Below are 15671 nucleotides of genomic sequence, written 5' to 3'. Positions count from 1 at the left end.
CTCAAACTTCCGTTTGTCGGGGGTTTAAAAAATAATGAAAATATTACTTACAAAAGTGCTGTTTACTTCTGTCCAGTTGAGGATTATATGTTCGTAAATTATGTGCTAAGCTGGCCAAAAGGGAGGCAACCTTGGGACACTGTGTTCTTCAATTGATATATGCACATGTATTGGCGTCAACCAATTTCCGCCATTGAATACGTTCCTTCATACATGGATGCATTAAAACTATGTGACCTTGACCTTGATTTACCGTAGGGTCAATCTGAAAAGATTTTGGACCAAAAAAACCCAAAAAACATAGTAACATTATAGTATCATCATTGTAATTACAATTTTTGGAACATTATTATGATACAATAATTGATATAACGTAGCGCTCAGAGAATATGAGAAAACCATAAGATACCGAACTTTCAAATTCATGGTTCTGGTGTGTTTAATACAGGGTTAGGGGATTTAACAGATGAGAACTGTCAATCTTGAGAAATAGCCCGGGGTCGGTTTGAGTATGAGAAATTCATGCTCATCACAGGGGTTAAGGGTGTAGACCCCTTTTAAAATTGCTTCAAGTCATTTTTATTCATTTCAAGGTACTTTGTACTGTTTTTGATGCAAATGTCCAAGCAAAAACAATCTACAACTGTACAATAGTCTGAAGATAAAAGCACTTATTTCATTATTAATCCTGAACTTTTGAAACTCTGAACAGTACTTTTTATTCATATGAACCCACTTAATAACACAGCTAAAATTCATAATTTATTGGATCAACAACAAATACATGTAGTAATACTGCTTACTACTACTGATATTACACAGTGACTCATACAAAGAATGCATTTCAAACTATGATACAAAATCTCCATTAAATGACAGCTTCATTTTTCAGTTCTATTTGAATAATACACACACAATTTTGAATTATGAATGATACAGGTTCTTTTTAGACAAAATGCTTGTACTTTCTGTAATATCAAGGAAAACCATACAGACATATACTTATGTTTTGTAACTACATGGGGTGATGATCTGGCAATCCAACTGTACATTACAATCCAAGCATTTTTGTAGAAAATCAGTCAGTTCTTTAACCACTGTTTACATACAAATCTGCTTGCAGCTACAAAATTGATATCAGAATTAATTCTAACATGTTTTTCATCAATGCAGAAAAGATATGTTTTCCTTGATTTTTCACCACCTTATCTCTTTAAATGATACCATGATAATAAACTTCCACAACAACAGAACATCCAAAAAAGAACTAATCACACATGTCCCTTCCCCACCCCTCATCGCACATGTCCCTTCCCCACCCCTCAGTATTTCGATTTCTTAGAGTCATCCCTGAAGCCACTGTCCCCACCCTTTCGCTTGTTCATAATGTTCTGGATCTGTTGCCATTGGCGATCAAGCTCAGCCTTCTCATCTTTAGGCCCCGCCCTGCGGGTCTTCCTGCCATCTGACATCTTCACACCATACTGGAAAGCTGCCCTGGAATGGAGTATAAGTGTTATAAAGTTCTTTTTATCTTTTTTTTATATCTTTTATGACATCTATAGTGTAAATTAGCAAATCAGTCATATTTTTGTGACAAAAAGGCAATGCAGTGATCTCTACTTTAAAAACAAACTTAGAAATAGTATAATAAATTTTGTGTTTTCTTAAATAGTTATCAGCATTGCCTCTTGATTCTGAAAAAACTGCATGGAAACATCTGTAAAGTACATGGTAATAGCTTCATTTCCTTCAACAATTTATTTACATTATTTTTTAACTGGGCCAAAGATTTAATATGAATACTGGGCTGGGAGGCTTTAATATGAATACTTACCAGGGAAATTTAATATGAATACCAGGCCCAGAAGATTTAATATAAATACTGGGCTGGGAAATTTAATATGAATACCTTGCGGAAAGATTTAACATGAGCCAGGCCGGAAGATTTAATAAGAAATCAATGTGCAATAATGAACGAGCACCAGATGTGGTTAAGCCAATGATTTATGTATAAATCTTATACTTGGATAGTGCCCTTTGCCCAATGTATTATGTATAAATCTCATACTTGGGTAGTGCTTCCTTGTTGGACATGTATTCACTGTACTCCTCCTGAGTGTCAAAGTCCCAGCGGCCCACTGGACCCTTCTTGTTCCCCTGATCCATCTTTGTATAGTCCACCTCATCATCAGAGTCATCCATAGCGTCTGCAGTCTCCATCATCCTAGGTAAAACAAAGGTAAAGACATTAAAAACTTTACTCCTACTTTGTGTCTCAGTCCCAGGGTTATTTACTAGTCATCCATCCAGGGATATGTGCATAATCAAAATGTCAATATAGGGTCAGACATAAATGATAAGAGTCTGTGCATTGAATTAACCCAAAGTTTCAGAACTCTATACATAAGTACAATGTAGTCTATAACTGTTTACAATGTAACTATTATGAAACCTTACAAAGGAACACATATTCTGAACATGTTCTTACTTTATACTCTTATCAAACAGTTGTGACAGCATTAATAACAATTGATCACACAATGAAAACAACTTGATGAATGTTAAAACCAAGAATCGAGATTGGAAATGCATGTCCATGAACACTGTAGATGCCAACTTAAAGATTTACACAAATTTCCAAATGTGATGACCAGAACACAACTACCCATGTAACTTACCCTGGGTAACACTCGGCGTATCCAACCTCCTCCAGCTTCTTCTGCAGTCGCTGTCGCCTCTCCTCCTCTTTCTGCTGGGCTTGCCTGGGGGAGCATAAGTCACATAAGTCACAAGAAATCATATATAGCCCTCCCTTCTTTACCAATCAATAATCATGAGAATCAATAAGGTTGATTTCAAAACAAACTAATGAATTGGTCAATTTGGACGAAGTTCATTTGAAATTTCAAGAGAAAATGTTCAATCTAATTTGTGACAATAACAATATTTGAAATTCTTGATCGTACAATGTTTCCTGGTTTGCTCACCAACATCACTAGATGCTGCCTTAAAACTTGCCATTGCTTATTTGGCAATAATGCAGCTTTGACATTGTTAACAATTTCAACAGAGTGAAGCATAAATAAACATTTGCTGGTACATGCATCTTTAACAGAAAAAGCCAAGATTAACATTATTATAAATTCTTGTTTTAAGCATCAACACTACAACTTTATCATCTGAATGTTTAACATGGTGAAACACACAACCAGTAATAATTGACTCTTTTCTTTAAAAGCACAACTACAGTCAGGCCTGTATTAAGTGACCACCATTTAGAAAAAGGTCAAATTGCCTGCTTAAGACAGGTGGCCACTCAATACGGATGGGAAATTGTTGCCACTTTAGCTTTGCACTACAACTGTTTTCTAATAATTTTATACAATCTTCACATTCTTTCAGAGTCAAAAACTTTGTGATTTGTCTTACAGTCACCCATGATTAAAATTAAACAGAAAATCACACACAATACATATAGTAAATGTGCGTTTGTAAAAAACAGAAATCCATGCACTTAAAATGAATACAAAACGTACCTAGTTTCGTCACTTCTAGTGACAATGCATACAGAAATAAAAAATCTAATACAAAAACAAGTCTCCCATACTTTTCTTTCTCCTCCTCTGTTTCAGCAAAGCTTCTGTATCGGTCTGTCACAGATTTTACCAAGTCCTTCACATTCTGGTTTGACCGCTGACGATCCTCATCCTGGGTGACAGACAGCAATGCATGTACTTATTATACAATGTGTGACTATTTCAGTGCTAGATTAACACTTCATCTGTGCATGCACAAGTCCAAACTATAAAAGATTTAATTTCCATCATCACCAAGTAGGTCTTCTTCAAATTCATGCTATCTGCTTACAAACACACAGTGGCCATCTTATCTTAAAAAGCATATGACAAAATATTGAACACTCAAGAATTTGAATTGAAGACTTTGTGGCCCACTTGCTAATGTTAAAAACAAAATTTAAATTTTAACTTGTAAATCTTAGTAAGCCTTAAGTATTTTCAGCCAAACTTTAAAAAATATATTTCTCATTACAACTGAGGATGAAGGATTTGAATAATTTATCGTTCAATAGGATTGCTGATTGTATGGCCCAACACCATATTGAAAGAAGCTTAAAATGATGTATAGTCATGGCTCTATGATAACTAGTTACATAGATTGGTAATTGGACATTACTCTATACCGGTAATATAAAATTACTGTTAAAGCTTACAATGGCAACATTGTTACAAATGTTATTAACTGCTCTAATAATCAGTTTCATAAAATTGAGATGAAATTAGCCAATCAAAAAGCCCACCTCCTCTGCTGGTTTTTCAAAGTAGGATTTCCTCTTCCTGTCATCCCTGCCACGTTCACGTTCCCTCTCGCGGTCTCGGTCACGTCTGTCACGATCACGATCTCTGTCACGACGATCCCTGAAACACAGGAGGTATGAATTCATGCAAATAGAACTGTAAAGCAAGCCTTTACCAACATAATGTCACATTTCATTGAGCTGATGAATAAATACCTTTGTAACCCAGATAATTTTTCAATTCATTTACATACAGAACTAAAAACATTCTTTTTAAATTGTCATTATTACTTCATGAACTCAATAGTGTGAAATCTGAGAAATTGAAGGCATACATCTATCATGTGAGAGTGAAGTGGATAATAAGTGTGTTGGGGGCCTGTTTCAATCAAGATTTTCTCGTTCTTGTTTATAATAATATAATAAATGTATGTGTGTAAATTGAACAATGCCAGTATCAAATTTGAAAACTAAGTTGATGAATGAAAACATTAATTTGTTGCCAGGGCTACCATAAGGGGAACTTTTGAAGTATATTACTCCCGAAAATTTCAATATTTTATTACATAGAAGTACAGAAACTTCCCACATTTTGAAGAAAACTTTTAAAGGTGCTTTGAAAAATACTTTCATAAAACCTGGTGTCAATGTTACATTTGTGGCCACAATTTTTAAAAAGTCCTGAATCAAAATGAACTGTTTAAATACAAACTTCTTTTCTCAAGATTATTTTCTACCCAGGAATCAGACTAATTGTTTTTTTTCAAGTAACAGTCAAGCCTATAAAAATTTGTACAAATAAAATGCTTTCATTTCTTAAAAATTTATATAACCTCTCACCTTTCCCTATCTCTGTCTCGATCTCGGCGGTCATCTCGGTCCCGATCCTTCCTGTCTCGACGATCCTTGCCTTTACCCACTGATGGATTGTAGTCGGCAAGGTCAGCGTAGATACTACACAGATAAAAGGACAGGATTCACATTTACATAATACCTAATACCTAATTACCTAATATACATTGTCATTTAAACAGAGTATTTAGGATACATAACAGATACTGCATATTTTTTATTTTAACAAATTACAATTAACATCTATATAAGCACCAAAATAATACTATAAAAATCAGCATACTTATCATCTGCTCCAGGCATTTTTGACATCTTTTCAGCTTCCCTTAACTTTCCTGCAAGAAGATGCCAACATATGAAAACCACTTTCATTTAGAACCATTTAACATCAGTCATTCGAAAAGACAACTGCATTGGTTGGTTTTACTAGATATTCAAATGCAAGAAGTGACAATATTCAAAATGAAACCAGAGCAGTTTCAGCTGCCAAATTTAGTACATCAACTCCTTTTGATTCTGATTGATGATCGAATTTGACTATTATTAAAAGCAATAACTCTAAGAATGCCAAAATATTTATGTCAGTTATGTAGTGACTTTAGGATATATTCTCCATACACAAATTGAGTATGAAAATAGACAAAGGGCAATAACCCAAAAACTATCACAGCCTGAGGTATGATAACAGTGGACTACACTTTCCATCAATATGATATATTGTAAAAGGAGTTTGAAGTCAATACCTCAAAGACTTTTAGAGTCATGCTCCTGACAATAATGCTTTGGATGCACCCACACACAAGACTACCAATTCTATATCCAGACGCCCTGTCGGCTGTGGATAACAAAGAAAAAGACCATACCTTTAAGTTTCTTGAGTTTCTTGCTCTCCCTGCGTCCTTGTCGTAGGTATGAGAGGATCTGGGTCAGCTTGTTGATCACAATGTCATTAGTAGTCAGGGTCGCTGTAGTCTGAAATTGAAAGGTCTCATTTATTTAACTGCTCAATGATTATAGTCAAGTTTCAATTATTTGTTTCTTTATTCTTAAGTTTTTGCAGCACAGAAGTAAAAACTGTAATATTCTGTTAAGATAACATTTTAAATTCTCATTACACATGCTTAACGATTTTAGATGAATCCTGTTGTTATTTGTTAAATAATTATAATGGTAAAAAGCTATACATAGCTTATGTTTTAAATGTTTCATGATATCCCAAAATAAATAAATATTGACTTGACTTGATTCTATTTACTTTATTATCCAGATATTTTTCCCTCCTTAAAGTAAAGTAAATTGAGAATATTTTTTGTGTTCTTTTCAATGGGGAAACCCGAAACCTATCTGTCTATGGATGTTAAACATAGAACCAATTTTGTATGGCCTTACCTCCATGGCTGGGCAATCAGCTTTGCTACGAATGGTTGTGGTGGGTACATCGGAATCTGCAAATTCATCCTCTAGGTCGACGACGTATGCCATCCGTCCTGGCATAAACAGCTCATTGCGGGAAAGCTCCTTCGGCTTGAACAGCGTACGGAATATGTTACGGCCAATCTTTGTCTTGAACTGAAACCAGATTAATCCATGTGTAAATTGAAGCAGAAATGTGTCATGTATTATTTAGGTGTTCACAGAGATGTAATTATCTATCGACTCTGGGTTTTAGCCAGGTTTTAAGAAGGGCTGCAGAAAAGGGACAGGGTGCTTAGGTTGAAAAGGGAACATTTTATTAAGCTGTGAAGAACTTCTGTAAGTCTTAAGCTAAAACACTGAATGACCAAAGAAAACTATCGACATACATATCTTACTGTAATCTTTAAAGATTTCTATTGAAAGTTCATGTTCCTTAACAATTAAAATACAACTACAAGTGAGTAAGTACCAAAAAGGTTATACCTGATCTAGATTATCAGTGATCCAAGGCGAAATATGTCAAAATAAAACCCCCTTTTATAACAGCAATTATGCCGACCACTTACCTGCATATGTTCCTCAGGGTCTTCTTTTTTCTCCTCCTTGGAAGGGGGGTTCACAGAGTCCACCATGTCCTCCATCTGCTGTTCCTCTTCACGCTCCTTAGTTGTGATCTCTGCACGCACCTTCTCCAACAACGCATAGTCCAGACCTACACAGAGTAAGTGTATAATAAGAAGCACAAACTTCTTCAGCAATGTAACAACATGACCTACACAGAGTAAGTGTATAATAAGAAACACAAACTTCTCCAGCAATGTAACAACAAGACCTATACAGGGTAAGTGTATAATAAGAAGCACAAACTTTGCTAGCATTGTTACAAGGAGACCTACACAGAGTTAGAGTATCATTAAAACCACAAACTTTATCTGGCAATGGTTCAACAAAACCTACACAGGGTAAGTGTATCATTATAGAATACACATTATCTGCCAAAGGTTAAAGGAGACAAATTGTGCCTAGACGAGAGGTACACAGGAAAAACATTATAATTGAAGCATTAGAAATGTTGAGTGACATTTGCAAGAAATAGCGATATTTGCAAAAAATCTGGACATAAACAATATATATAAATTTAAAAAAAACTCCCTACCTATCCTACTTAGTAATTTGGAAATGTTAACATAAACAAACAAAAAAATTTCTGCCTATTCAGACTTGTTCTGTTTTGTTTTATTCATAACCATATAAAAACTGCACAGGTTAAAAATAGATTACCTTTCACCAAGTGAGTGTGTTCCATGTCACCACCGAGGTATTTCGACTCCTGGATCACCTGCTTCCTTCTCTCAGCAAGATTCTCAACACTCTTAGCATCTGGTGCCACTGCGCGGTAGTCAGCGGTTGTGCTGATCGTATCAGCCTGATCATGCTCGCTGTGTTGTCCGTCTCGACGTTCCCGGGCACGATCTCGATACTTCTCCGCCAACTCTTTCTGTCGCTCTTCTTCAAGCCTCTTAAGCTTGGCATAGTAGCTGCAGAATGGCTTATTGGGTTAGTTATACTATTAGAAATGAAAAATTAAGAAGTACAATTAGATATTTTGTAGTTATAGAAACACATTCAATCGCATCCACCATTTTATTTGGCAACTGAAACTTAAGTCCATTCAGATATTTGCTCATGAAACTTCAGATATGCAGCATACAATCAAATGGTTTTGAAAATATTTCAAAATTATTATTTGTAAGTTTTGAAAAATGTTGAATATAGATATGTTATATGTATGTTTACATTTTTTTGTACCAATACATAAGATGACGGTAAGTACGTACATTTTCTTTTTCCTTCTTCTTTCAGCTGGATCGTCACCATCTTCTATATTTGCCTCACTTTGTTGTCTGTTATCACAAGGAAACAAAATACATATTACGCACAATTAAAAGTTTCTATTTTCTTATAAACTTGAAAAATAAATTAAGGTATAAACTGATTTAATGCAATTAAAAATCAAACAAAAAATAATTTTAATTTTTTTAAGGGACTTTGCATATTATTTAAGTTTACATAAACACAAAACTGTAACATTGACCTTTGAGGTACTGATGATTTTGGTTGAGAAGAACTTCCAGGTTTGGGAGCCCTCGGAGTCATCAGAAGCTTCCGGAAATCTGCATTACTTAGCTGGTGACTAAACGGGAGAAATGATTCATGGTGAGATAACTCGACATTAAACAGGAGGTGAAATATTCAAACACAAATTGTCATGAGACAAACCAGCAATTAAAGCCCTTACAATTGAAGCCATAACATTTATCCTTCGATTTCAAAACATATTTAATTTTTTTGATAATCTAAATGTGTGTTTTTATATAAATCTTCCCAATTTATCGCATGTCAGAATGTGATAAAAATAAATTGCATTGAAATTGGTGGCCCATTTAAAATTTCTTTATCCCGTCCCCCTCTAAAAAATAAAAAAATAAAGTAAACCAGTCACTCAGACACTATGGCTGTAACTTACTGGTCATCTCCCTCCAGGTCTTCTATCATTACTTCTGGTGGAGCTATCGGATTGGAGAAGCTGTCCATCCGCTCCATCTCCGGCCCTGTAATCATTCATAAGATTTGTTAAAAAAACTAATACAATATCAAAACTACTGCAACGTGTATCTAGACATTCAGGTATATATCTGTTCTCATAATCTGACAGATCTAAATGAAAAATACATGAAAAATTGTCCCTTACGATTTTTTTCCCATTCCCATAACAATTTTTTATTCACCTGCAAATTATTTTATTCCTCCCCGAAAAAAAGAGAGCGTCAAAGGGATGAACACAATGTTTGAAACACTGTATTTGTTTGGTCCTGGAGATAAAGCTACCCAATTGACAAATGGCTTTCAAACTCAGACTTTTACAAGGTCATTTTCTTTTAAATATACAAACAACAAATCAAAATGTAATACCTTCATGACACAGTTTTACAACAATCGGGACACCTCGGCCAGTATCTCGACGAGAAGCTTGCCAGAGATGGCCGAGTTGTTACGATCGTATTAACGAGATCTATCTTGAAGCTTTTGTGATGGCCGAGTTGTTAGGCTTGGCATAAATGTTGTCTGTGTCAGTCAAGTTTCGTTTTACTCGAAAGGTAAATCCTTTGTTACAATGCATTTAATGCTTGATTTGTGCAAAATATCTTTGCACTTACATGGTAAAATATGAATATTAACCTTTATAATCTATTTCAAAAATAAAATACTTCTCTAAATACAAATTCAATATTTTTCAAAACCCCGGTTTTTGCTAAAACCCATTTAGACGATAAGGATTAGAAGAATCCTGTGTCACTGTAACACGTCTATTATTTTAGACTACCCAAGCAGGATACTTTTTTCTCCTATTTTGACAATTTTAATGTTGCCAACACTCACCAACGTCCTCTCTCGCATTAATTTTATAAATTTACGGTTAATTTTATTGTGATCAATCAATCACCGTCTCTGTAAATGATAGCCACTCTGTATCCGGAAAATATATCCGAATACATGATGATTTCAATGTGTCAAGATATAATCACAGTATTCATTTCAATGCAACAGACGTTGCATTAAGATTAAACACAAAGTTGAATTGAAACAATAAAACAACTTACTTTCAGGCATTTTGGCTGTAGTTCGTAGCAATCTTCAACAGAAAACAAGTTGTAGAATAATGTTGACAACTCGCTAATTCTCGCCCCTATTCTCGTTGGGGTTACATACTACTTTTAATTCTTGTAACAAGTTGTCGACGGGCGAACACAGCAGTTAAACGAATTAAGTTTTTAAAAGCAATATTAACAGACACACGGCTATGTCACAAAATACAATGGACGAGTTAAATATACAATACATATCACTTTATATTGCTTCTATCACAGTATAAGAATCATTATCAATCTTCAAAACTTCTTTCTTTATCAAGTGCTGAGAACGATTTGCTTCTGCACAACATATTGGTATGCCACTTTAAATAACGCCGACCTATATAATAACAATTATTTAAAATTAAAAAGAAGGTGATTTTTTACCACTTTAATGAAATTTCGGGGTAAAAATGGATGGGACTTTGAACTTGAGTGACGGCGGTAGTGATATTGGATTGAACCTGATGACGCAGATGGTTGAATTAATAAGATACACTGTTAAAAAACATAAAAATAAAAATAGATACACATGACAGTGATGGCTTTTTTGTAAAGTTTTATTGATGACAGTTTAGTAAGGACTATCAGGACGAATTAGACTGGTGATCCAGAACAATTGAGTGGCCGAACAAAACTTCACCTTCAAGAAGCCAGGTCAGTGCATTTCTTTGAATTGTTATGGGAAAAAGATTTCTGGGACGTACTGGTATCTGGGACAAACCGCTTAGCCAACCAACAGCGCGATAAAAAATCAGCGCACCGATTTGCTACGAAATGGACTTCATTTCATATAAATTGGGTACTTTGGGAACAATTCTTTTTACAGATGGATACATTTAGAAACCTTCATGCATGATGTATGTGTATTAGAGGAGCATTCTCGGAGTAAAGCGCCAATACTCGAGATTATAAGTATCTTCCATGGCCAAGAGTGTAAGATGTGTAACATGTAGGTTCATCCCGACCCGAGCTAAGAGTGTTTCGCGGAAACCAGGTTTACCGAGTTTCCGCAAAACACCCTACGGGAGGGTCGGGATGAACCTATCTTACACGAGCGGCTATGGTAGATGCTTTTTCTCCCACCTCAGTTAAAGAAACAATAAGTTAAAATGAATTTTTGCTAGAACTCTTTTGTGCGTAGTGAAAATAATTGCGTATGGTTATGTGATAATTTTTGGTTGTCATTGATATGCGCGCAGTGATTAAGATTATGTTTATAATCAAATCGGTATTTAAATAGTTCTGAGGAGAGTGAAGCATTATTTCTTGAAAGGTGCGTGATAACTTTTTTATGTTGACATTTGAAGCGAGACAGGGTTCTATGATTCTACAAACGACAGTCTTCAACAAGGGAGGTAATTACAATGATATGACCATTAAAAAAGAGTTCCATACGCGCGTGTTTTTTTTTGCCCGTGGGCAAGATAGGAATTTATAGCATGAATTTATTTTTGGGAAAATGTCATTAAATCAACGTGTAAATTGTATCATCAAATAAGGCACTGACATCTTGGGTTAAACAAATATTTAAAACTGTGTGAACCCATTACTAGCGTCATGCTTACTACTCAAACACAGAGACAAGGAAAGTAGCATAAGTTTTTTTAAAGAATATTTCACACTGCCATATAACGACAACAAATAAAAGACACAGTCAATTTATAGTTTGATTTTTATCTTCAATAACGGACATGCAAAAATAAAAATAAAATAAAAAAAAAAAAACAGAAAAGAAAGCGTGTGCGTGCTCGTTTCGGGTTATAACGTCTACGGCACTGACTTCCCCCTTTGCTTGCCAGTTTCGTGTTATAACGTCTATGGCACGGACTTCCTCGTTTGCTTGCTCGGTTCGTGTTATAACGTCTATGGCACGGACTTCCTCGTTTGCTTGCTCGGTTCGTGTTATAACGTCTATGGCACGGACTTCCTCGTTTGCTTGCTCGTTTCGTGTTATAACGTCTATGGCTCTGACTTCCTCGTTTGCTTGCTCGTTTCGTGTTATAACGTCTATGGCTCTGACTTCCTCGTTTGCTTGCTCGTTTCGTGTTATAACGTCTATGGCTCTGACTTCCTCGTTTGCTTGCTCGGTTCGTGTCATAACGTCTATGGCACTGACTTCCTCGTTTGCTTACTCGGTTCGTGTTATAACGTCTATGGCACTGATTTCCTCGTTTGCTTGCTCGGTTCGTGTTATAACGTCTATGGCACGGACTTCCTCGTTTGCTTGCTCGTTTCGTATTATAACGTCTATGGCTCTGACTTCCTCGTTTGCTTGCTCGTTTCGTGTTATAACGTCTATGGCTCTGACTTCCTCGTTTGCTTGCTCGGTTCGTGTTTTAACGTCTATGGCACTGATTTCCTCGTTCGCTTGCTTGTTTCGTGTTATAACGTCTATGGCACTGAGTACCTCGTCTGCCAGCTCGTTTCGTGTTATAACGTCTATGACACTACCTCGTCCACATGCTCGATTTGTGTAATGTCTTCTGAATAAGGTACTCCATCTTCGTACTTTTGTAAGGATTAACTATGAATTATTGTTTTAGCTAGTGAGTTTTGAAAGGACTTTACGAGGGAAAAAACATTTCCATACCGTTCTCGAAATACAGTTTGTTTTGCATTTATATAAGTAGCGTAGAATATTACAACAACATTGTCATACCCGAAAACATTTGTCGCCAAAAGGTTCTGTGTCCTCGGCAATTCAAATACTCTCAGTAATTCCACTTGATGGTGTCAGGTTGACTAATACAGCATGAATGGAATCGTAATTTAAAGTATGTTCTCGTGTATGGCGCCACAGTAATGTTTGTCAAGTGAATTCAAACACGTGTCATAATGGCATTTTAATCTTGTACATTTCTTCGCCAAAAATGATTGTTTGTCATCAGCATGCCTTATTGTTACCTTGTTTATAAAACCTTCGAAGAGAACTTGAATCACGAGAGGGGTTTCAATGTACCACTGTTGAATAACATCAATTTTTACAAATTTATTTCAAAGAACCCAGTTCATGATATATGACAGTATGAGTTTATGAGACAAAGACATACATACTAAGAAACGTGGCTAATTTAAAAAGAACGTGCAATATACACATTAACAAAGCAAAATATAATGGGAGATACAAATGTTTAACAATGCTTTAAAGAAACATGTGAGATATTTCTTGATATTAAAACACGTTTTAACGCTGTCAATACATATAATAACATGCGGAGAACAATATAAAGATTTGATTTAATCTTATAAATGTTATTAGTTAGATTAAATTAACTCTAAATGCTGCTCGCATGTTATTATATTTTTTTATGTATTGACAGCGTTAAAACGTATTCAATATTTATTTTACAAACTGGCATAGAGTACAATGGTGATACGAGTTTCGTCCAATATGAAATAGGTCGAGACTCTATGTCTAATGATAATGGTTTAACGCTTTCTCAACGTAAACTATATTATAAGCCGGGGTTGATTTAAAACATAAAATGTGTTTCAGAAGTTTTAGTTGTACTCTTTCCAAATTTCATGATTTCCGTATCCCCGACATTCGCAATCATATACAAGTATAGGTTGAATCAATTTATTGAATAAATCTATTTCAATATCAATCGGAGGAGAAGCATATCAAACGAGTTCATTGATAATGATTTCATAAACTTTTCTGAGCAACATATTTCGGAGTTCGTAACATTGTCAAAATATACACAATCTCTTTCAACATTCCCCCATATATGTAACACATGAGCTTGTAACTTTCCAGTCAAAAAATCATCCCTACTTTTAAACCTTCTGAGCTCACCTTAAGAATCAGTGTATGGATTCAGTGATCCATTGTAAAAAAAAGCCATTTTACAAAAAAACTTCTTTGTGTCATGTTTGAACAAAAAAAAATGATGACAACACTGTCAGAAAAGCTATCCACACAGTCTTGAGAAAGCTCTAGGTATGCATGAAAACCAAGTATGTGGCTACATGACTGTGCAAGGTCTACACAGACAATGTTTTTTTTAAAGCTGGGGAATCTGGAAGAGATTCAATGATTTCCAGTTCAAGCCTCAAAGACCTATGTCTGAACTTGCCTAAAACACATATTCTCCGCTGACTCTCGTCAATTATTTACGCTTAAGTCTGTAAGAAATTTCTTTCTTCTTTAAATTTTAATCGCTACATCTGAAATGTCTTTGAAGTTTTCTAAGAAAAGAGCTTTCTTTGATAGAAGGCTGTCATATGACTCTGAAGTTAGGTCGATGGAATGCGATCTCTGAAAGTGGTATTCAAAGAAACAAATTCGTTGCCATTCCGTGGAGTTGAAATCATCTTTATAATGTTGACTGAGTGTTACTAGACTTCTCTCATCGATAGAAACTTTCTCCATGATTTCCTTTTCTAAGACACTCTCTTCGGATACTACCTTGTATATCTTTAACACAGTATTTACATTTGGTTGATTTGCAATGTCAGGTTTGACGATGCAACGCTGTATTTCCATTGTGATGTGTCGACAAATGTTAAACTGGTTGTAATGCGCAAAGCAGAAATGGACTACAGTTTGGACCCTGAAGGCTGATTGACCATTGAATCGTTGAACTGCCTGGTCCTTTCCTTTTAGCCAAGAAAACACGTTACTGTTTCTGATTTGTGATTCACCTGGCTGTCGTTTTGATTTTAATAAGGTTGTAAATTCCGAAAAAAGAACATATTCGTCTCCATTTTCATCCTTGTGAATTGTCAAGTCTTTCAAGCTTTTGATTTTAAAGGCCATCTTGAAAGTGTTTTCCCGTAGTCGAATCTAAAACAATGAACGAATTTATCATACAATATACATTAATTTCATATGAAATATATGGTACGGAAATAACTGATATTCTTGAACAAGTACAAATTCAATATTGTAAGGAATTCCTTAGGGTAAATAATTATGTTAACGATTGTGTTGCATTGGGGGGATGCGGGAGGTTTCCTCTATGTATTGATCATCATGTAAAATGTATTAAGTACTGGTGCAAACTGCTATACATGTCCAATGAACGTTATCCAAGAAACTGCTATATAATGCTTAAACGACATGATGTGATATTGGAAGAAAAAATTGGGTTACATCTGTAAAGAATTTATTATTCAAATATGATATTGGATATTGGTTTTGGTTTTGTTTGGCTAAGTCAGGAAGTTGGAAATGTTGGCGATTTTTTAATATCATTTAAGCAAAGGTTAGTTAATTGTAAAAGACAAAACTGGTTCGAACATGTGGGAGACTCAACACATTGTGACACATATAAGCATTTTAAAACTTTGTTAAATCCAGAAAAATATTTATGTATTAATCTACCATTTTATGTGAGAAAATCGTTAGCGAGATTCCGATGTTCTAGCCATAAATTGTTTATTGA

At 35.1% G+C, this 15671-nt stretch overlaps 1 protein-coding gene across 1 annotated transcript; it reads right to left on the bottom strand.

The window, feature by feature from the left end:
- Positions 1–749: 749 nt before the first annotated feature.
- LOC128226633 (protein Red-like) lies at positions 750–10343 on the bottom strand. The gene is made up of 15 exons (XM_052936595.1): positions 10249–10343; positions 9114–9198; positions 8682–8780; positions 8425–8490; positions 7868–8124; positions 7153–7298; positions 6560–6739; positions 6034–6142; positions 5454–5505; positions 5159–5272; positions 4322–4439; positions 3611–3711; positions 2682–2765; positions 2072–2227; positions 750–1497 (listed from the first exon to the last, which is right to left on the bottom strand). Exons 1-15 carry the CDS (start codon positions 10256–10258, stop codon positions 1323–1325), a joined length of 1752 nt encoding a protein of 583 aa, XP_052792555.1. The 5' UTR covers positions 10259–10343; the 3' UTR covers positions 750–1322.
- Between the last annotated feature and the right edge of the window lie 5328 nt (positions 10344–15671).

The sequence above is a fragment of the Mya arenaria genome, chromosome 3, assembly GCF_026914265.1.
Source record: "Mya arenaria isolate MELC-2E11 chromosome 3, ASM2691426v1".
NCBI lineage: Eukaryota > Metazoa > Mollusca > Bivalvia > Myida > Myidae > Mya > Mya arenaria.
This window is presented reverse-complemented; position numbering and strand designations above follow the sequence as displayed.